Source organism: Callithrix jacchus, chromosome 1 (genome assembly GCF_049354715.1).
Source record: "Callithrix jacchus isolate 240 chromosome 1, calJac240_pri, whole genome shotgun sequence".
NCBI lineage: Eukaryota > Metazoa > Chordata > Mammalia > Primates > Cebidae > Callithrix > Callithrix jacchus.
This window is the reverse complement of record NC_133502.1, coordinates 176,051,511-176,073,288: the sequence shown is the minus strand read 5'-3', so window position 1 is coordinate 176,073,288 and position 21,778 is coordinate 176,051,511. Positions and strand designations below refer to the sequence as shown.

Sequence of the window (21,778 nt, the reverse complement as noted above, 5' to 3'; positions counted from 1 at the left end):
CTTTTATGTCACCCAAGTTGGAGAACTGCCTTAAGTGTAAAGAACCACCTGAGCCCCTGAGATGGAGGATTCTGTTTTGGGTGCAGTGGTTTGTTCCTATACTCAGCACTTTGGGAGGCTGTGGCAGGAGCATTCCTTGAGGTCAGGAATTAAGACCAGCCTGGGCCACATAGCCAGACCTTTTCTCGGGAGTGGAGGCTTCAGACCTGTATAATTGTACCAGTGCACTCCAGCCTAAGTGATGAGAGTGAGGGACTGGCACAAAAGCTTTCCATTCCAGTGTCCTAGAAGGAACTGTACCAACTCATTAATAACACAGTAAGCAGGCCAAAGCCAAAAATCTGGGGTTTCAGTACAAAGGGAATGTTGTACTGTTCTCCATGAGGGAGGGAGGAGGAAGAACCTGGGGCAGTGTATGCTTCACCTGCCTGAGTCCAGCATGGCTGTCACATCTCCCCCCATTCTGAGTGCTTCCTACTCCATGGAAAGGGATGTGCCTCAGTTCATTAGCAGCATGCTCTACCCTCAACCCCAGTAGCCTCTGGGTGAGATCTTTCTAACAGCAACAAGCTGTACAAAGGCTAGGCCTAGCTGTGCTTTTCTGAGTTCTGGAATATTAAGGAATGTTCCCCACTTTAAGGAGATTCTGGTATTTAATAGTTGGCTCTAGAATCCCTTTTCTCACTTGTATTTACACCTCCCCTTGCCCCAAATTTGACAGTTGTACAATCATTTCTGGCCAATGCTCTTAAGTTCTTTTATAACATTTCTCTTTACCTCCAGGAGAAACTGCCAGCACTGCCCAAAGACTTGGCTTTGATGTAGGAGCCAAGTTCTTTACTCATGGATTTGGTCACTTATTCCGAATAAACTAAAGTTTCTAGAGTGCTTACAAATAAAGGGCTTGGCCCACTGTCTGAATAAAGGCAAACATACACTGGAATGGAGGGAGCCCTGGATTCTTTGATGCTTAGAGAAGGAAGGAGAGCTCCTGAGCATCCACATGCAACATATGAAATAGTGGCTATTTATTGAAGGTGTTTCTGCATGTGGCTCTGGGCTACAGACTCTAGATGTCCTTAGATGTTTTCAAGTCGTTAGTGTTTCTCAGGGTCCTCACCCATCGTCCTTAGTCCTGAGTGGGCATTCCCGGGGCTCTCTCCACTTCCACCGTGTTCCTGGTTATTCTCCAGTGTGGAGTCTCTGATGTCTAATGAAGGCAGAGCTGCATCTGAAGGCCTTCCCACACTCGCTGCATTCGTAGGGTTTCACGCCTGTGTGGATTCTCTGATGCTGACTGAGGGATGAGCTCTGGTTAAACGCTTTACCACATTCGTTACACTCATAAGGTTTTTCTCCGGTGTGGATTATGTGATGTCGAATAAGGGCTGAGCTCTCACTGAAGAATTTCCCACATTCATTACATTTATACGGCTTCTCGCCAGTGTGGGTCTTTTGGTGGATTATAAGATTCGTGCTCTGGCTGAAGGCTTTCCCGCACTCGCTGCACTTGTACGGCTTCTCCCCAGTATGAGTCCTCTGGTGGTTGGTGAGGTTTGCACTCTGGCTGAAGGCCTTCCCACACGCGGCACATCTATAGGGCTTCTCCCCAGTGTGAATTCGCTGGTGCTGAATAAAGGCTGCACAGTAACTGAAGGCCTTCCCACACTCGCTGCATCTGTAGGGCTTCTCCCCGGTGTGAGTCCTCTGGTGGTTCGTGAGGTTCGCACTGTGACGGAAGGCCTTCCCGCAGTCACTGCATTCATAGGGCTTCTCTCCAGTATGAATCCGCTGATGCTGAACAAGAGCTGAGCAGTCACTGAAGGCTTTTTCACACTCGCTGCATCTGTAGGGCTTTTCTCCGGTGTGGGTTCGCTGGTGCTTGGTGAGGTTGGCGTTCTGGCTGAAGGCTCTTCCACATTCACTGCACTTGTAAGGTTTCTCTCCAGTGTGAATCCTCTGGTGCTGAATGAGAGATGAGCTCTGGCTGAAGGCCTTCCCGCACTCACTGCACTCATAGGGCTTCTCTCCGGTGTGGCTCTTCTGGTGCTGAGAAAGGGAAGAACAGTAACTGAAAGCTTTGCCACACTCATTACATGCATACGGTTTTGCTGTGAGAGGTTTCAGTATTTCCGAGTTCTTGAAACTCTTGGTATGCGCCTCACATTTGTGAGGTCTCGCCTCCACAGGCACTCTCTGCTGTGGAGAGAGGACTGGTCTCAGGTTGAAGCTCTTCTCATGTTCACTGGTCCTGTGGTCTGAATCCTCAGGGGACATCTCTACACCCGGATGTTGGAATGATTCTTCAGAAAGGGCTTGTTCTGGTGGCGATTCAGATACAATCTTCCAGTCTGAAAAAAATGAAAAAGCCATTGTATTCCCTTGGTGGAAGGAATACCAAAGGCTGAAGGAGTCTGGCCAAGCTCTTACACACACGTTTAATGATTCACCTCCTTTCATAAGAGTGTAATGGAGCCTATTACCTAGTGACTTCAAAGTCATTGTAATGTAATGCAACGTGTTACTAATGTTTGTGGTGACGCAGGTGTAAACAAATCTGCGCTGCCAGTCATATGAAAGTACAGCACGTAAGATTATGCACTGTACTAATACTTAATAAACTATGTTACCAGCTTATGCATTTACTATACTTAATTTTTTTCTTTCAGTTGAGAGAGGGTCACATTCAGACTAGAAGGTGGGGTGCAGTTACAGCTCACTGCAGCCTCAACCTCCTGGGCTCAAGCAATCCTCTCCTCACCCTCCTGAATATCTGGGACTACAGGAGCACACCACCATACCTGGGTAATTCTGCTATTTTGGAGAGACAGGTCTCCCCACATTAGCCAGGCTGGTCTTGAACTCCTGAACTCAAGCGACCCTCCCACCTCAGCCTCCCAACATACTGGGGATTACAAGTATAAGCCACCACACCCAGCCTATACTGTGCTTTTAATAGTTATTTTACACTGTACTCCTAAAAAAAAGTTATCTGTAAAATAGCCACAGGCAGGTCCTTCAGGAGGTTTTCCAGAAGACATTGTTATCTTAGAGATGACAGCTCCATGCTTGTTATTACCCCTGAAGATCTGCCAGTGGGACAAGATGTGGAGGTAGAAGACAGTGATACTCACAATCCTGTCAGGTCTAGGCTAATGTGTGTGTTTCTTAATTTCTTTTAGACGGAGTCTCGCTCTGTCCCCCAGGCTGGAGTGCAGTGGCGCAATCTCGGCTCACCACAATCTCTGCCTCCCAGGTTCAAGCACCTCCTGCCTCACCTCCTGAGTAGCTGGGACTACAGGCACTCGCCACCATGCCCAGCTCATTTTTGTATTTTTAATAGCAACAGGGTTTCACCATGTTGGCTAGTCTGGTCTCAAACTCTTGACCTCATGATCCGCCTGCCTCAGCCTCCCAAAGTGCTGGGATTACAGGCGTGAGCCACCACACCCAACCTGTTTCTTAGTTTTTAACAAGAGTTAAAAAGTAAAAAATAGTACTACACACATATACCACACACACATTTTGAGACAGGATCTCGCACGATCATGGCTCACTGCAGCCTCAACCCCTGGGGCTCAAGTGATCCTCCCAACTCAGCGTCTGGAGCAGCTGGGACTACAGGCCCGTGCTACCACATCCAGCTAATTTTTGTATTTTTTTTTTATAATAGGGTTTTGTCAAGTTGCCTGGGCTAGTCTTAAACTCCTGGGCTCAAGCAATCCATCCACCTCAGCCTCCCAAAGAAAAATACGTAAAGTAAACTTAGTGTAGCCTAAGTGCACGATGTTTCTAAATTCTACTTTATGTCCAGTGATGGCCTAGGCCTTCACATCCACTCACTACGTACTCACCCGGAGTCCTGTAAGCTCCACACATGCTAAGTGCCCTATACAGGTGTACCATCTTTTATGCTTATCTTTACTGCACCTTTTCTATGTATACAAATACCCTTACAACAGCCTGTACTATTCAGTACAGTACCATGCTGTAGAGGACTGTAGCCTGGGAGCAACAGGCTATTCCATATGGCCTAGGTGTGCAGGAGGCTACACTATTAGGTTTATATAAGTACTCTGATATTAGCATGACAATGAAATCGCCCAGTGATGCATTTCTCAGAACATATCCCTGTCATTAAGCAGCCTGTGACTGTATAATACTTGGAATGTGTTAAAATTAGGTAAATCATAGGTCCCAGACTTCCCTGTCTCCCACACAGGAGCCTGCAGTGACAGAGGAGAGTTTTAGGGAGAGCTATGCTTCTTTCCATAAAAGTCCACTTTTCTGAAAAGACTATTCCCCTTTTCTACCTTCTTTCTCAGAGGAGAGAGAGCAGGACTACTTCTAGGTATTCTTTCCTTGAATTTTTTTTTTTTTTGAGATGGAGCTTTGCTTTTTTTTTTTTTTTTTTGAGACAGAGTCTTACTCTTGTTGCCCAGGCTAGAGTGCAGCAGCACAATCTCAGCTCACTGCAACCTCTGCCTCCGGGGTTCAAGCAATTCTCCTGCTTCAGCCTCCTGAGTAGCTGAGATTACAGGTGCCCACCACGACGCCTGGCTAATTTTTGTACTTTTGGTAGAGACAGGATTCAGCATGTTGGCCAGGCTGGTCTAGAACTCCTGACCGCACATGATCCACCCACCTTGGCCTCCCAAAGTGCTGGGATTACAGGCATGAGCCACTGTCCTGGCTTGAGATGGAGCTTTACTCTTCTTGCCCAGGCTGGAGTGCAATGGTGCAATCTCAGCTCACTGCAACATCCACCTCCAGGGTTCAAGTGACTCTCCTGCCTCAGCTTCCTAAGTAGCTGGGATTATAAGCATATGCCATCATGCCCAGCTAATTCTGTATTTTTAGTGGAGAGAGGATTTCACTATGTTGTTCAGGCTGGTCTCGAACTGACCTCAGGTGATCAACCCACCTGGGCTTCCCAAAGTGCTGGGATTACAGGTGTGAGCCACCACGCCCGACACTTTTGTTGAATCTCTATACACAGTCTTCACCCAGACTGCCTGGATTCAAATCTGGGCTCCGCCTCTTACTTGCTCTGTGACTTTGGGCAAATTAATGTAATCTTTTGAAGTCTTGGATTTATCATCTGTGAAAGCAGCGCCCTCACAGAATTACTGTGAGGATTAAATGAGTTAAGACACATAAAGGACCCAGAAGTGTAGCTGAGGTGCAGTAAGTGTTAGCTGGTGGTTCTTATTATTCTGGACCTTCTCCTTATAAACCATGCTAAAACATTAAGTAGGCTTCCCTTACAACTGCGAGTGCACACCAATGCCTCCAGTCAAGCAAGAGCACAGTGGCCCCCACTGCAGGCTGAGAGCGTCTCTGTGTAACTTGGAATCCCATCACCTATGGGTTTGACAGCTTTTTTCTTTTCTTTTGAGATGGAGTCTCACTCTGTCACCCAGGCTGGAGTGCAGTGGTGTGATCTCGGCTCACTGCAACCTACACCTCCCGGGTTCAAGCAATTCTCCTGCCTCAGCCTCCTGATAGCTGGGATTATAGATGTGCACCACCATGCCTGGCTAATTTTTGTATTTTTGGTAGAGATGGGGTTTCACCATCACAGACCATCTATTTGAGTAAAAACAATCAAAAGAAGAGGAAGAGTGAAAAGAAAAGAAGCCACAGGGAAAAGGGGGAATTCAGAGGACCATGTGATGCTCACAAATGGCCAGTCCCTCAGCTCACCTCTCTCAAGTGCTGGCTCCACTAGAAGACATGACATCTCAGGCCCAACATACCCCAAATAGAGCTACTGATCTCCCTTTCAACCCAGTGCCTTTGTTAATCTTCCTACTTATCCAACTGTTCAGGCCAAAACCTGCCCCTACCTCTCTCATCCAATCCACCAGCAAGTCCTGTTGGCTTTAACAGCAAAGTATGTCCTATCCCCTGCTCTTACAGGCCACTATCACCTCACATTCCTATGACTGCAAGAGCCTCCTCCTAATGACCTCCCCACTCCCATGCCTGACCCTGAATGTCCATTCTTCACACATATGCTAAATGATTATTATTATTTTGAGTCGAAGTCTTGCTGTTGCCCAGGCTGGAGTGCAATGACACGATCTCGGCTCACTGCAACCTCTGCCTCCCAGGTTCAAGCAATTCTCCTGCCTCAGCCTCCTGAGTAGCTAGGATACAGGTGTGCACCACCACACCTGGCTAATTTTTTGTATCTTTAGTAGAGATGGGGTTTCACCACATTGGCCAGGATGGTCTCGAACTCCTGACCTTGTGATCCACCCGTCTGGACCTCCCAAAGAGCTGGGATTATAGGCATGAGCCACTGTGCTCGGCCCATGTGCTGAATTCTTTTTAATTTTTTTCACCAGTGTTACTTGCCAAATGTTGAATTCTTTAAAAACATAAATCTCATCACTTCCCTGCGTCCAAACCTCTAATGGCTTATTTTCCTAGGTGACTAAAACCCAAATGCCTTAGCACAGCTCCAGTGCCCCCGCATACCACTCATCCTCATATTTACTAAGCTCTGGCCACACAGGTCTTCCAATCCTTAAACAAGCAAGCTCATTCCCACATCAAGGCCTCAACATATGATTGTCCAGAATGTTCCTCTCCCAGGTCTCCACACAGCTGCTCATCCTCTTCCTTCAACTCTCAGCTCCAATGTCACCTCCAAAGAGTCTTTCCTCTTCATCTGCTCTCAAACAGCCCCTCCCCTTCTATTCCCAACTCAGCCTTGTGCCCCAGTCACTAATGCCTTGCAATGCTTTATTTTCTTCATGCAACTCATCACCATAAAAAGTGGATTCGTTATTGTTTGCTCAGTTCATGTTCTTCACTAAGACATAAGCAGAGACTGTGTCTGTCCTCATCCCCACTCAACAAAGGGGATATATTTTACCAATGGCAGCTAAAATGATGCCAGGCACGCACCAAATGCTTAATGCACACTTGCTGATTGATGAATAATTCAATGAATCAGAATGAGTAGTACTGGCCAGCAGGGTCTGGGAAAACATTAACTCCCACCACAGAAGTCCCTAAAGCGAGCAGCAGGGAGAATGGCACTTTAAACTCCTGGGTCTGTCACTTGGGAGGGGTAGGGTAGAATAACGGGGCCCAAACCAAGCCCTCAGAGGCACAGTGATGCCAAGACACACTGTGAGTCAGGGCAGAGGCCAACAGGCCATGTTGAGCTCCTCGAATAGCCAGAGTGGAAACTTGCCCCCAACCACTTCTGTTCACCATTGTATAGCTTATGTAACCCTATAGTTGACAACTTTTTTCATACATATGTTAATTGGCGAAATAAGATTTTATCATCTATATTTTTCATATATGGAAACATGACTATAGTTCCGTGGTGTCCCTGGAATCCATGTAGTTAATGCATGGCAAGCAGGGATTGTGAGCATGCATCTTTCATACTCACCAGGACATGAGATATACGTGTATACATGTGTGTGCATGTGTGTATGTGTATTTCACCCACAGTTCCTTGCTCACAACTCCCATAGTCATTGCTACAGTCTTTTTTTTTTTGACACTTAGTCACCCAGGCTGGAGTGCAGTGGCACAGTCTTGGCTCACAGCAGCCTCTGCCTCCTGAGTTCAAGCAATTCTCATGCCTCAGCCTCCCGAGTATCTGGGACTACAGGCGTGTGCCACCATGCCCAGCGAATTTTTGTATTTTTAGGAGAGATGGGTTTTCCCCATATTGGCCAGACTGGTCTTGAACTCCTGACCTCAGGTGATCTGCCTGACTCAGCCTCCCAAAATGTTGAGATTACAGGCATGAGTCACTGCACACAGTCACTGCTACAGTATTTTGTTAAAACGTTAGAGCACTTTAGGCCTCAGAAAACAGAATCTCTCCCTGACCTCCCCCTGCCCTTCTTTCACCTGCCCAAGGTAGGACTCTAATCTGAGTGTGGCCCATACGACCCTTGTTCTAGAGAAGATCCTGCCCCACACTCTGGAGGAAGGAATGCTGTGCAGAGGCCAAGAAGAATCTGCACAGTCAGGCCCTGCTGGGTGTCCCCATTCAGTCTGCTTGTGTTCAGTCAGGCCCTTTCTGTCCAATCTCATTTCAACATGCTGCCCCTGCTTCAGTCATGCCTCTCTGATGAATAAGAGGCCCAAGCAGACAGGCTTTGGAGAGCTTCCAGAGAGCTGAACACATGGAGGCTCCTGCAGGGTGGCTGTCCAGGGAAGCCATGAAAGCTCGCTGCACCTTCCCCACACCTTGTCCCATGCAGCTTTTCATCTTCATCCTTCCTAAAATAAGTGCTTCACTAAGTTCTGTGTAATTTCTCTAACAAATTGATGTAATTCAAAGAGGAGTCATGGGAACCCCAATCTGAAGCCAGTGGGTCAAAAGTTCTGGAGGCCTGGACTTGCAACTGGTAGGAAAGAGCCAGGGGCACCTTGTGGGACTGAGCCCTCAATCTGTGGGATCTGATGCTATCCCCAGGTAGATGGTGTCGGCCACAAAATTAATTGCTTGCTTGGTGTGTGGGGAAAAACTTAGCCCTCTCACAGAAGTCTCCTGTGCTGACAACTGCTGTGGAAGAGCAGAGGCTCTGGTTCTCCACTCAGGTGCACCCACACCCAGAGCTGCTTCTACTGCCCTACACTGATGCCTCCAAGCACCCCCTTCCTGGAAATGACCCTTTCCAACTCCCGTTTCTATGATGTGGTGATTTTAACCTTTGGGGCCACTGTACTAGGGTGAACGGTGCCCCCGCATCATGTCCACCTCAAAGTACAGAATAATTGCTTGCTTGGAAATAAGGTCTTTGTGGATGTAATCACAAGCTAAAATGAGGCCAAACTGAACTCGGGTATTTTAATACCCTCAAGAGAAGGAAATCTGGACACAGAATGTCACGTGATGATAGGGGCAGAGATTGGTGTGATACAGCTATAAGCCAAGGAGCACTGAAGATTGCTGGCAACCACCAGAAACTAGAAAGTGGCAAGGGAGGACACTGCCCAGAGCCTGTGGAGGGAGCCGGCCCTGCTGACACCATGGTTTCAGGTTTCAGGCCTCTGGCCTCCGGAACCAGGAGTGCACCAACTGCTGTTGTTTTTAGTTCACCCAGTTTGTGGTTATTTCTTGTGAGAGCCCAAGAAAACTCATACAGCGACCTTTTCAGGCTCTTGAATCCCTCTGAGACTATGATGAACACTCTTCCCAGAAAAATGCAGTTGTTCCCCTCGCCACTAAACACTGCTCTCAATTTCTAAAGCTCCACAGAGGATGGAAAGACTGTATAGAGCATAGAAACACCAAGGCAGCAAGGGCCTTGGGAGGAGGAAGCAGCAGGGCCAGGGAGGCTGCCTGCCATAGGCAGTTTCCACAAGCATGAGTGGTGCCGGGCAGCCACGAGCGACAGGCTGCTTAGAGGATGGTAAGATGGGAAGGAGGAGAGGCAGCTCCAGGGAACCATGCAAAGGCTGCTCCAGGGGCTTTGTGCCCATTGCCCTATCAGCAAAAATAACTTATAACTAAAGAAATAAAGCAACACATAGGCTGCATCTTTAGAAACAGGTCAAATGTTGTCACCTCAAAGTGGCTTAATTCATTTGTACCTTTGATGACTTACGTCTCAAACATCAAAAGTGACTGGGTCCCCAGGGAAAAGCTGCTGAGGCCCTCAGAGGTCACACTGGGACAGAGGCTGAGAGAGGTTAGCAGTTGTAGATGGGCAGTAAGAGAGATGCAGTGGAAACTACGGTCTCCCTTCCTTCTGTTTTCCCTGAGTTTCTTAGTATCAGCCCTTTGGAAAATTCTGGCACTGCCATGCAGTGAGAAAGAAGGAGCAGAATGAATTAAGGGGCAGATGCGGCGGTAGCAGGAGCCGCGACAGCCAGTGGCATGAGTAAAGGATCCTTGGTGAGGTAGACCCCAAGCAGGGAATGTGCCAGGCCAACAAAGATGACCCTTGTTCCCCACCAATAAGGAAGGATACTCTTTCAGAGGCCAGTAACATCACAGTGCTCCCAAACACCTCTTGGCCCTGGGGATCTCTGTAAGGATGAGGTGAGGAAGAGTGTGTTTTAGAGGCAGATAGAGTTTGCTTCAAATCTCAGCTTTAAACCAGTGAGTCAGCCTCTCTCAGCTCCATTTCCTCGCCTATAGAATGGAGGTAATAGCGCCTACCTCACAGTTGTTATGATAATCGAAGGCACTCTTGTGATATCAAGGCACTTTTGCTCCCAAGACTCCCGCTGGCAAATGCTTGCTCACTTACTTGGAGAGGGATTTCGCAGGTCTTCGCTCTCCAGCATCCATGCGCCTTCCCTTAGTTCCAGCTGGGAGTTCATGCCAGGCTGGGAAACTGGAAGTCCTATTCGACAGAAAAAAACAGGCTTTAGAATTTGTGAATAAGTATGAACAGCCACCCAGAACTCAGGCGAGAGCAAGCAGGCCAGTCGGATTGTTCTCATTTCATTCAGCAAACAAATACTTATTGAGCACTTACTTGGTGCATGCACCAGGGACTACAACAAAAGTAAGAGACACAGTGTCAAGGTCTTTTTAAACATCTTTTTAATTTTAGAGACAGGGTCTCACTATGTTCCTCAGGCTGGTCTCAGCTGACTGTTCTACCTTGGCCTCCCAAAATGCTCAGATTACAGGTGTGAGCCACCTCACCAGGCCATGCCAAGGTTACGTACAACGTTTCTGGAAGGAGCTAGGAAACAGCCTGAAGGAGGGCTCAAGCCAGGGAGCTAAGCTAAACTCAGAAAGTTCCCAATTTAGGAAGATGGAAACTTAACTGAACATAGAGGAAATGACCTGAGGGGTTACCCCACCCCTCCTGGGAATGAGACAATGGGGAAGTACAGCCTTGGAGGAAGCAAAGGGAAACTGCCTATTTGCCAAGTGGGCATGCAGAGACCTTCCACAAGAGAGTAAGAGGAATGAACACTATCCCTCTGGTCCATCACAGCCATCAGAGACCCCGACATTCTGAAAAGCAAGTGCCACAGATTTTCAGAATTAAGTGGTTCTAAATCTTAAAAAAAAATAAAACAGTTTCCTTACCTAATAGGACCAGGTTCCTGGACTTTTCTGGTATCCTGTCCTTGAACCTGTCCCTTGAAGTAGACACGAGGTACCTCCACCCTTCCTGTGCAAAAGCTACTGTCACACTGCTAAAGGATGTGGATCCCTGAAAAAACAAGCACATTTCATCTTGCCAGTGGCCTCAGGATCTAGGGTAGAGGTGACGGGGTGCTTGACATTGACAGTTTTGGGGGAGCTGGAAAAGAGTCTTTGAAAAGATTCAGGTCTCTGGGTAGTTGTGGAAAATGGCTGGGTGCAGTGGCTCATGCCTGTAATCCCAGCACCTTGGAAGGCCAGGAGGCGAGGCAGGCAGATCACTTGAGGCCAGGAGTTTGAAACCAGCCTGGCCAACATGGTGAAACCCTGTCTCTACTAAAAATACAAAAATCAGCCAGGTGTGGTAGTGCACACCTGTAATCCCAGCTACTCGAGAGGCTGAGGCAGGAGAATTGCTTGAACCCAGGAGGCAGAGATTGCAGTGAGCTGAGATCATGCTACTGCACTCCAGCCTGTGTGACACGAGGCTCTGTCTCAAAAAAAACCAGAAAAGCATTTATTGATCATTAGCATTGAAGTGCCTAATACTATGATGATTCTGACACACACACACACACACACACACACACACACACCACTGTCTCTTGTCTTCACACATTTATAATCCTGGTAGACTTTATGTATAAATAGAGAGAGAGAGAAACAGTGTGTGAGTGTGTGGGTGTGTGAGAGTATATGTGTGTCTGTGTAGTAACTGGGCAAAAATTAATGGGTGCTTGGGACTTGAAGAGATAATAAAGAGCAAAATTAGAGTTGATACAGTGAAGAATCAGGTGCAAATTATCAAAGAAATGTGAAAGCTGAGTTTTCAGAACATTTAACAAATATTTTTGGGAACTCACGTACCACCCAGTACAGCAGGAGAGCCAGGTATGTATACAATCAAATGTAGCACGTGACAAAAAAAAAAAAGACAGACTAGTTGCCAGGAAAACAGAAAGGCAGGGAGGAAGGACAAGCTCGGAGGACCAGAGAGAGAAGGCAATTACTGAGCTGGCCTTGAAGGAGAAGGTTCCTGGATGGAGCAAGAGAAGGCTATCCAAGGCAGGAGAGGCACCATGAGCAGAGGCATAGAGGCGAGAGTCCTGGTGTGTTTAGGAAATGGCAGGCAGTTGGGGTGAGGGAATGGAGAGTGGCAGAAAGGCTGCTGAAGTCAGAATGTAAAAAGCCTTGAATCACTTGATAAATATGGTGCTTTTATCCCTCAGGCAACAGGAGCTGCTGGAAGGCCACTGTGTCTTGAGATGACGGTGGGGAGAGGTGAAGAACTCCAACAGGCCAGGTGCAGTGGCTCACACCAGTAATCCCAGCAGTTTGGGAGGCTAAGGCAGGCGGATCACCTGAGGTCAGGAGTTTTTTTTTTTTGAGACGGAGTTTCGCTCTTGTCACCCAGGCTGGAGTCCAATGGTGCAATCGCGGCTCACCACAACCTCCGCCTCCTGGGTTCAGGCAATTCTCCTGCCTCAGCCTCCTGAGTAGCTGGGATTACAGGCATGCGCCACTATGCCCAACTAATTTTTTTTTTGTATTTTTAGTAGAGATGGGTTTTTACCATGTTGACCAGGATGGTCTCAATCTCTTGACCTCGTGATCTGCCCGCCTCGGCCCCCCAAAGTGCTGGGATTACAGGCTTGAGCCACCACGCCCGGCCGAGGTCAGGAGTTCGAGATCAGTCTGGCCAACATGGTGAAACCCTGTCTCTACAAAAATTAGCCAGGTGTGGTGGCGGGCACCTGTAATCCCAGCTACTTGGGAGGGTGAGGCAGGAGAACTGGTTGAACGCAGGAGGCAGAAGTTGGAGTGAGCTGAGATCACACCACTATGCTCCAACCTGGGCAACAAAGAGCGAAACTCTGTCTCAAAAAAAAAAAAAAAAAAAGAACTCCAACAGTGTCAATGTCAAGCTGAGAGAGGATCCTGCTTGAGGAGAGGGACTAGAGGCAAGGCCAGAAATGAGCTTTTTGAGAGAAGATCTGAGAATAAATCAAAGGTGTTTCCTGCTTGGAAGACCAGACAGATGACAGTGTCATCATAAAGAGAAGAAACATGGGAAGGGGTCTGTTAGTAAGGTAACGAGTCTGTTTTGGGGCCCACAGAGTTTCAGGTGGCCATAGGAAATCCAGGTGCAAATATTCTATCACAGGTGAAAACACGGGTCTGGAGTTAGGAGACTCTGGGCAGGAGCTGCAAGGCACACAGTTCAGCTGAAGCCGTTCATGTAACACAGAGGCACCTGCTCTATGTAATTCATCCTCTGCTAGGTACTCGGAGGCAGGGGTAGCCAGAAGGAAAGAGAAGAAAAGAATCAGGAGCTAACACACAGTATTAACCTAAGGCAGAAATCATCTCCTGGCTAAGTCCCACAGGAACTCAAACTCGACAAAATGTAACAGAGAAACCCATCTTCACCTGCTGCTCTTTGTCTGTTCCCAGCTCGGGGAGAGGCCTCCGTTCACCTAGTTGGCCAAGACAGAACCTGGGTATTATACTCTCCTTTCCTGCGGCTCCCCCATTGACTCTTCCTCCTAATATCATGAGAATTCACCCATTTATTTCCACTCCTCTACCACTGCCTTGCAAACCAGCAACAATTTCCATATTGGAAGCAGTCTCTGGGCCTCTGATTTTACCTGCTCTTCCAATCCATTTACCACACCAAGAGGTACATTCAGTGGAACAAAGAGGGTCACCTTTTTTTTTTTTTTTTTTTAAGATGGGGTTTCACCATGATGGTCAGGCTGGTTTTGAAACCCTGACCTCAGGTGATCCAACCACCTCGGCCTCCCAAAGTGCTAGGATTACAGGTGTGAGCCACTGCGCCCGGCCTGAGGGTCACCTTTTAAAACTAAGAAATATTTATCCCGGGCATGGTGGCTCATGCCTGTAATCCTGGCACTTTGGGAGGCCGAGGTGGGAGGATCACCTGAGATTAGGAGTTCCAGACCAGCCTGGCCAACATGGTGAAATCCCATCTCTACTAAAAATATAAAAAACTAAAAAATATTTAAAATCTTCATGTAACTTCAAAATAATCAAGAAAGTAATATCCATTATAAAGATATAAACATCATGAGCAAAGAAAAATATAATTCATAAAGAAACAGCTTGGTAGGCCAGGCCAACAGGGGTGGAATGTCACTCCATGGGTATTGGCCTCAATAAAAATAAAAAAATAAAAATGAATAATAAAAATAGAAACAGCTGCAGGAAATGCAACGAGAAATTTAGAATGTTAGGGTTTTGAGAGATGTTAAAATAACTCAGTCATTGACAGCCCAAAGGGAATAAACCACAAAAAAGAATAAAGACATGCAAGACAGACTAACTTAATAAGGTTGAGCTGACAGAGCTAGCAAACCCTACACCCTGCAATCAGACTGTGCTGGCATTTTGTGCTGACAAGAGACATGAAGTCCTCATGAAGATCAGCCAAATGGGCAGATGAAGAAATCCAAATCCTAAGTTTGGAATATGTAAACAAAATAAAATACATAGCCAAAAACCTTCAATGTAAACCAGCAAGGAAGAAAGTGAGTTAAGGATTCAACTCAAGAAGTTAAAAAATGAATTTTAAAATAAACCTGAGGAAAGCAGAAACAAGAGATTAATAAAGAAAAATATATTAATAAAGAGTAATGCTCTTTCCTGACAAGGAAATCCAACAGCAAACTTTAAACATGAAAATAGGCTGGGCGTGGTGGCTCACACCTGTAATCCAAGCACTTTGGGAGGCCGAGGCAGGTGGATCACCTGAGTCAGGGGTTCAAGACCACCCTGACCAACATGGAGAAACCCCATCTCTACCAAAAATACAAAAAATTAGCCGGGTGTCTTGGCACATGCCTGTAATCCCAGCTACTCAGGAGGCTGATGCAGGAAAATCGCTTGAACCTGGGAGGCAGAGGTTGTAGTGAGCCTAGATCGCAATATTATACTCCAGTCTCCATAAGAAGAGCAAAACTCCATCTTTTGGGGTTTTTTTTTGGGGTGGGGGGGCGGGGAGAAAAGAAATAGCTAATTACCTAGTCAAGAAAAAAGGACAGTTCCTACTCTCATAGGACTATATGAAAGGAACAATGTGTTAGATAGCATGGTACTGGTGCAAAAACAGTCACATAGACCCAGAAAAGAGAACCCAGAAACCTATAACCACCTGATCTTCAAGGAAATCAATGGGGAAAAGACTCCCTACTCAATAAATGGTACTGGGATAACTGTCTAGTCATATACAGATGAGTGAAACTGGGCCCCCACCTTTCACCATATACAAAAATTAACATGGATTAAAGATTTAAATGTAAAACTTTAAATTATTAAAAACCATAGGAGAAAACCAAGGAAAAACCCTTCTTGACCTTGGCTCGGGCAAAGAATTCTTGGCTTAAGTCCTCAGAAGCAATTGCAACCCAAACAACTGACAAGTGAGACCTGATTAAAGAGCTTCTGTACAACAAAAGAAACTATTAGGGCCAGGCGTGGTGGCTCACGTTCGTAATCCTTTGGAAGGCCCAGGTGGGAGGGTCACCTGAGGTTAGGAGTTCCAGAACAGCCTGGCCAACAAGGTAAAACCCCCCTCTCTACTAAAAATACAAAAATTAGCTGGGTGTGGTGACCCATGCCTATAATCCTAGCTACTCTGGAGGCTGAGGCATGAGACTCACTTGAGCCCGGGAGGTGGAGGTTGCAGTGAGCTGAGATTGTGCCACTGCACTCCAGACTGAGTGACAGAGTAAGACTCTCAAAGAAAAAAAACAACAAAAAAGAGAAACTATCAACAGACTAATCATACAACCGACAGGATGGGAAAAGATATTCAAAAATGTGCATCTGACAAAGGTCTAATATTCAGAATCTATAAGGAACTTAAAGCACAAAGCAAAAAACAAATAATCACATTAAAAAGCAGGCAAAAGACATGAGCAGACACACTTAAGACATATAAGTGGCCAATAGATGAAAAAATACTCATCACTAATCACCAGAGAAATGCAAATTAAAACCATGATGAGATATTCTCACATCAGGCAGAATGGCTAACATTAAAAAGTAAAAGCTAACAGATGCCAGTGAGGCTGCAGAGAAAAGGGAAAGCTTATACCTGCGGATGGGAATGTTAATTAAATTAGTTCAGTCACTGTGGAAAAGCAGTCTGGAGATTTCCCAAAGAACTTAAAAACAGAGCTATCATTTGACCCAGCAATCCCAGGTATAAATACTCAAAGGAAAATAAATATTTGAGTGTAAATACTGAAAGGAAAATAAATCATTCTACCAAAAAGACACATTCATGTGCATGTTCCTCATAGTGCAATTCACAGCAGCAAAGACATGGAATCAACCCAGGTGCCTGTCAATGGTGGTCTAGGTAAAGAAAATATACATGTAGAATATGATATACATGTGGATACGATGCAGCCATAAAAAATGAAGGCATGTCCTTTGCAGTGACATGGATACATCTGGAGTCCATTATCTTAAGTGAATTAATGCAGGAGTAGAAAACCAAATACCGAATGTTCTCATTTATGAGTAGGGTATGTGTCCAGTATATATGGACACAAAGATGGGAACAAAAACCACTGGGGACTACTAGAGGCAGGAGGGAGAAAAGGCAGCATCAGCTGAAAAACTACCTACGAGGTGCTATGCTCCCTACCTGAGTGATGGTATCATCTGTACCCCAAACCCTGGCATCACACAATATACCCATGTAACAAGCCGGCACACCTACCCCAAATCTAAAATAGTAAGCTGAAATTATTTAAGAAAAAAAAAAAACAAGAATGTGTTAGAAATGATTTGGTAGAATATGCAGTGAAATGGGAGAATGTTCATTGAATTCTGCTAAGTGGAAATAGAAACATTACAGAGCAGAATAAATCCACTTTGGGAAAAATATAGAAAAGAAAGAATATGAGCTGGATGCGGTGGCTCACCCCTGTAATTCCAACACTTTGGGAGGCTGATGAGGGTGGATCGCTTGAGATCAGGAGTTCAAGACCAGCCTGACCAACATGAGGAAATCCCGTCTCTACCAAAAATGCAAAAATTAGCCAGGTGTGGTAGGATGCACTGTGGTAGGGCGCACCTGTAATCCCAGCTACTCAGGAGGCTGAGGCAGGAGAATCACTTGAACCCAGGAGGCAGAGGTTGCAGTGAGCTGAAATTGTACCACTGCACTTCAGGCTGGGCGACAGAGCAAGACTCCAACAAAAAAAAAAAAAAGAGAGAGAGAGAGACACAAATCAAAATGTTAGGTGCTATTTTTGTGTGGGATTAAGAGTGATTTTTAACTTTTTCTTTGTGTTTTCTCTATGTTCCAGTGAAAATGATTACTTTGTTCATTGTAGAAAAATTGTAAAAACAAAACAAAACCTACAATGATTGGGTGGGATGGCTCATACCTCTAACACTAGCACGTTGGGAGGCCAAGGCTGGAGGATGGCTTGAGCCCAGGAGTTCAAGACCACACTGGGCAACACAACAAAACCCTGACCCTACAAAACTTAAAAAATTAGCTGGGAATGGTGGCACGAGCCTGTGGTCCCAGTTACATAAAAGGCTGAGGTGGGGAGATTGCTTGAGCTCGGGAGGTCAAGGCTGCAGTGAGTCGTGATTGTACCACTGCACTGCACCCTAGGTGATAGATTGAGGCCCTGTCTCAGGAAAAAAAAAAACAGGCTGGGCATGGTGGCTCATGCCTGCAATCCCAGCCCTTACAGAGGCGGGCAGATCACTTGAGTGATTAGGAGTTTGAGAACAGCCTGCCCAACATGGTAAAACTCCATCTCTACTAAAAACACAAAAAAATTAGCTGGGTGTGGTAGTGCCTATAATCCCAGCTACCCGGGAGGCTGAGGCAGGAGAATCGCTTGAACCCAGGACGTAGAGGTTGCAGTGAGCCGAGATCATGCCACTGCACTCCAGCCTGGGCAAAAGAATGAGATTCAGCCTCAATAAACAAACAAACAAATAAATAAATAAAACAAACAACATCAAAAAGCAAGCCAACCCTGGGTGGGGAGTGGGGGAAGGAAAAAAGTTAATTTGCAACTTACCCGGGGCCCAGCTGTGAGGAGACCAGCAGCCATTCCTTCCTCTCCTGTGTTTTCCTCTTGGGGAAGGACAGAGTCTGGGGAAGGTAGTACTAGAGAAAGAGAACAAAACTAATAAGGTATAAAAGCAGTTTATGAAGTCACCAATTGTCATTATGAAGAGAGGACAAAGCAGCTACCAGGGCACCTGGGCTGAATCTGCAGACCTGTGTGATGTAAATTTCCCCATTCCCTCCTGCCTCAGAAATGCCAACAACTCACTCAGATGTAAGGGAGGCATTAGAGTGTTAACAGACTCTCATGTATCCATGATCTACCACTCAGCAGCAGTGGGCAAATCATGTAACCTCTCTAAGTCTCATTTTTCTTATCTACAAAATGGGGATGATAATCCCTTGTAAGGTTGCCGTGAAGATTAAAGGAACATACAGATAAAGCAGTCTGCAAATGCCCAGTGCCTAAGTATATAGTTTTAAAAGATTATCTATTACTTAGTTCTTTGGAGAAAGTGGCTCTGCAAATTTAAGGCATTTGCTTAAATGAAGAGGCTGGGCACAGAGGCTCATTTTACACTATATTTAAAAATTAACTCAAAATAGATCAAAGACCTAAAGTTAAGACGTAAAACTCTTGGCTAGGTGTGGTGGCTCACGCCTGTAATCCCAGCACTTTCAAGGCTGATGCGGGCAGACTGCTTGAGACCAGGAGTTTGAAACTAGCCTGGGCAACATGGCAAGACCCCGTTCTCTATTAAAAATACAAAATTTAGGCCGGGCGTGGTGGCTCACACCTGTAATCCAAGCACTTTGGTGGCCAAGGCAGGTGGATCACCTGAGGTTGGGAGTTCAAGACCAGCCTGACCAACACGGTGAAACCCCATCTTTGAAAAAAAACAAAACAAAACAAAATTTAGCCAGGCCTGGTAGTGTGTGCCAAAGTCCTAGCTACTTGGGGGGCTGAAGTGGAAGGATCGCTTGAGCCAGGGAGGTCGAGGCTGCAGCAAGTTGTGATCCTATCACTGCACTCCAGCCTGGTTGACAGACACTATCCCAAAGAAATTTTTAAGAGTATAACTCTTAGAAGAAAACCATACATTTTTGTGAGCCTGGATTCAGCAATGATTTCTTAGATATGACACCAAATGCACAAGCAGCAAAAGAAAAAATAGGTAAGTTGGATTTCTTCAAAATTAAAAACTTTGTGCTCCAAAAGACCCTGTCAAGAAAGTGAAGAGGCTGGGTGCAGTGACTCACATCTGTAATCACAGAACTTAGGGAGACCAAGAGTTCGAGACCAGCCTGGGCAACACAGTGAAACCCCATCTCTACTAAACATACAAAAATCAGCAGGGCATAGTGGTGGGCACCTGTAGTCCCAGCTACTAGGGAGGCTGAGGAAGGAGAATCACTTGAACCTGGGAGGCGGAGGTTGCGGTGAGCCGAGATTGCACCATTGCACTCCAGCCTGGGCAACAAGAGCAAACCTCCATCTCAAAAAAAAAAAAAAAAAAGTCACACATTGTAAGTCCATTTATTTGAAACGTCCTAGGCAAGTCCACAGTTGCAGAAAGTAGACGAGTGGTTGCCAGGGATTAGCAAAGAAATAGGGGACTGGTGAGTGAATGCTAGAGGCTATGGGGTTTCTTCTTCAGTTAATGAAAATGTGCTGGAATTAAATAGTGGTGGTTGTGCAAATACTAAAAAGCACTGAATGGTTCAGTTTAAAAGGGTATTATGATATGTGAAGGACGTCTGAATAAAATCAATAAGTAGATCTAGATACTGATCTTAGAACAGACCCTCTGCTACTGAGTCATCTAACCTGACAGCATGTATTTTCACTCTTTTGTAGTATGGAGAGGATGAATGACCACCTGTTTTCCCAGGTCTCTGGGGAAGATAATACAACATGCTGGATGTGAAATTGCACTTTCCACTCTTCAAGTGCAAGGCCAAATATAAGGACCTCTTGGCCAGGTGCAGTGGCTCACACCTGTAATCCCAGTACTTTGGGAGGCTGAAGTGGGTGGATCACTTGAGGTCAGGAGTTTAAGACCAGCCTCGCCAACATAGTGGAACCCTATCTCTACTAAAAATACAAAAATTAGACAGATATCAGGCATCTGTAATGTCAGGCACCTGTAGTCCCAACTACTCAGGAGGGTGAGGCAGGAGAATCGCTTGAACCTCGGAGACAGAGGCTGCAGTGAGCCGAGATCGCACCACTGCACTCTAGACTGAGTGACAGAGCAAGACTCTGTCTCAAAAACAAAAAAATAAATATAAGGACCTCTTGATCTTGTGGACAGCACCAAATGCTGGATGTGAAACTGCACTTGGAGAGTAACAGACCAAATTTAGTCGATCTAGGGGTGGACACCACAGGCATTGGTGGGTAAGGCTTACAGAGGTTGCCTGCTTACACATTTGTTCTGTACCACATTCAGGGTGCTTTCAAAAGTGTTATTTCATTTGATGATTACAATTCTCTGAGGTAAACAAAGTAACGTTATTTTGTCCTTTCTTCCATGGAGAAATATAGGTTAAGAGACATGGCCGATACCTCGATACCTCACAGCTTTCAAAAGAACCTGTGCCTTCTAACTAAATTCCCCTGTCCTCCACAACTTCACAGTCCTACTGGGCTGACCTGCCCTCAAACTTTCCTGGGCTTGCAGGCATCCCTGGCTGATCCTAGAAGGGCCAAAAGGAGAAAATCGATAGAGTCCTCAGGAACCCACTTCTCCCTACTCCCCACTGTCACTGGTCCCTCAAGCAGTCTGGGGTACGTGGTACAATACTCAGAAATCGCGCAGCCCTGAGGTCCTCAAACTTTTTAGACCCCCGAATTTTTTACTCAAAAAAAGGAACTGTCCGGGTACATGTTCTCAGGATACCCTGGGGCTGTGTCACGGGCAAAGAAAGAAAAGAGGATTGTCTCCAACCACCTGTAGAAGAGATGAAGAGAGTTCTGATCCGGCTCTCACAGCGGCAGTCGTGGGGAAACGAAGCAGGGGCCGATCTCCTGACGATCGCTCCCTCTACCACTCCTCACCTCCTTCCTCCAGCATTTGAGTCCCACCTCGCGCCACAGCCTCCCAGCAGTTCTCTGTGTCAGGGTCTATCTACAGCAGCCCCTGACCCGTCTTCCAGGGCTGCTCTGACGGCTCTCAGCCTGGACACTTCTTCCCCTCCAGCCTCTCGCCTCAGAAGCACGGGTTCATCCTGCGGTGCTGGGTCGCGGGTACTCGGACCAGGCCTGCCCAGCCGGTGTCCCACCCCGTCTCCCGAGTCACAGCCACTCTTTGACTCGGCCTCAAGCAGAACACGGTGAAAAAGCCGGCTGCCGGCTTTCCGGAAAACGACTGGCAACTGGCAACCACGCGAGCTCAGGAACCGCGGATCAAATACTGCCCAAGACCAGGTCCCGCTCCGGCGCCAGAAGGAGGCGCCTGATTCTCGCCACTTCCGGTCATGCGCACACGCCCCACCCCACCCCCCCGCGGCCTCACGGGACTCCATTTCCCATAAGTCGCCGCAGGGCTCTGTTTCTGGTCAGTCTTTCATTCCTGACCCCAGGTTTGTGATACACACGCTCTCATGGACTT

General features: G+C 46.5%; 1 protein-coding gene and 1 long non-coding RNA gene across 5 annotated transcripts; one reads left to right on the top strand and one right to left on the bottom strand.

Annotated features, from left to right (window-relative positions):
* Positions 1-1,007: 1,007 nt before the first annotated feature.
* On the bottom strand, positions 1,008-21,634 carry ZNF79 (zinc finger protein 79). Of its 4 annotated transcripts, none has more exons than XM_009003152.5 (5): positions 21,119-21,634; positions 18,175-18,263; positions 11,039-11,165; positions 10,242-10,337; positions 1,008-2,351 (listed from the first exon to the last, which is right to left on the bottom strand). In XM_009003152.5, exons 2-5 carry the CDS (start codon positions 18,205-18,207, stop codon positions 1,183-1,185), a joined length of 1,425 nt encoding a protein of 474 aa, XP_009001400.1. In that variant the 5' UTR covers positions 18,208-18,263; positions 21,119-21,634; the 3' UTR covers positions 1,008-1,182. The 4 variants fall into 4 exon arrangements, with proteins under 4 accessions (XP_009001400.1, XP_002743370.1, XP_078184104.1 ...); XM_002743324.6 differs by having other exon boundaries at positions 21,226-21,634; XM_078327978.1 differs by lacking the exon at positions 11,039-11,165.
* LOC128929469 (uncharacterized) lies at positions 2,680-3,361 on the top strand. The gene is made up of 2 exons (XR_008476043.2): positions 2,680-2,805; positions 3,183-3,361. It is a non-coding gene; the product is annotated as an uncharacterized LOC128929469 (long non-coding RNA).
* Positions 21,635-21,778: the final 144 nt, after the last annotated feature.

Bases quoted from the DNA above. Each gene is read 5' to 3' on its own strand.
- ZNF79 (XM_002743324.6), bottom strand. The intron at 11,166-18,174 runs GTAAGTTGCAAA...TTGTTTTTTCAG, and splicing joins TCCTCACAGCTGGGCCCCGG to GGATCCACATCCTTTAGCAG. The intron at 2,352-10,241 runs GTAAGTGAGCAA...CATTTTTTTCAG, and splicing joins CCTGCGAAATCCCTCTCCAA to ACTGGAAGATTGTATCTGAA.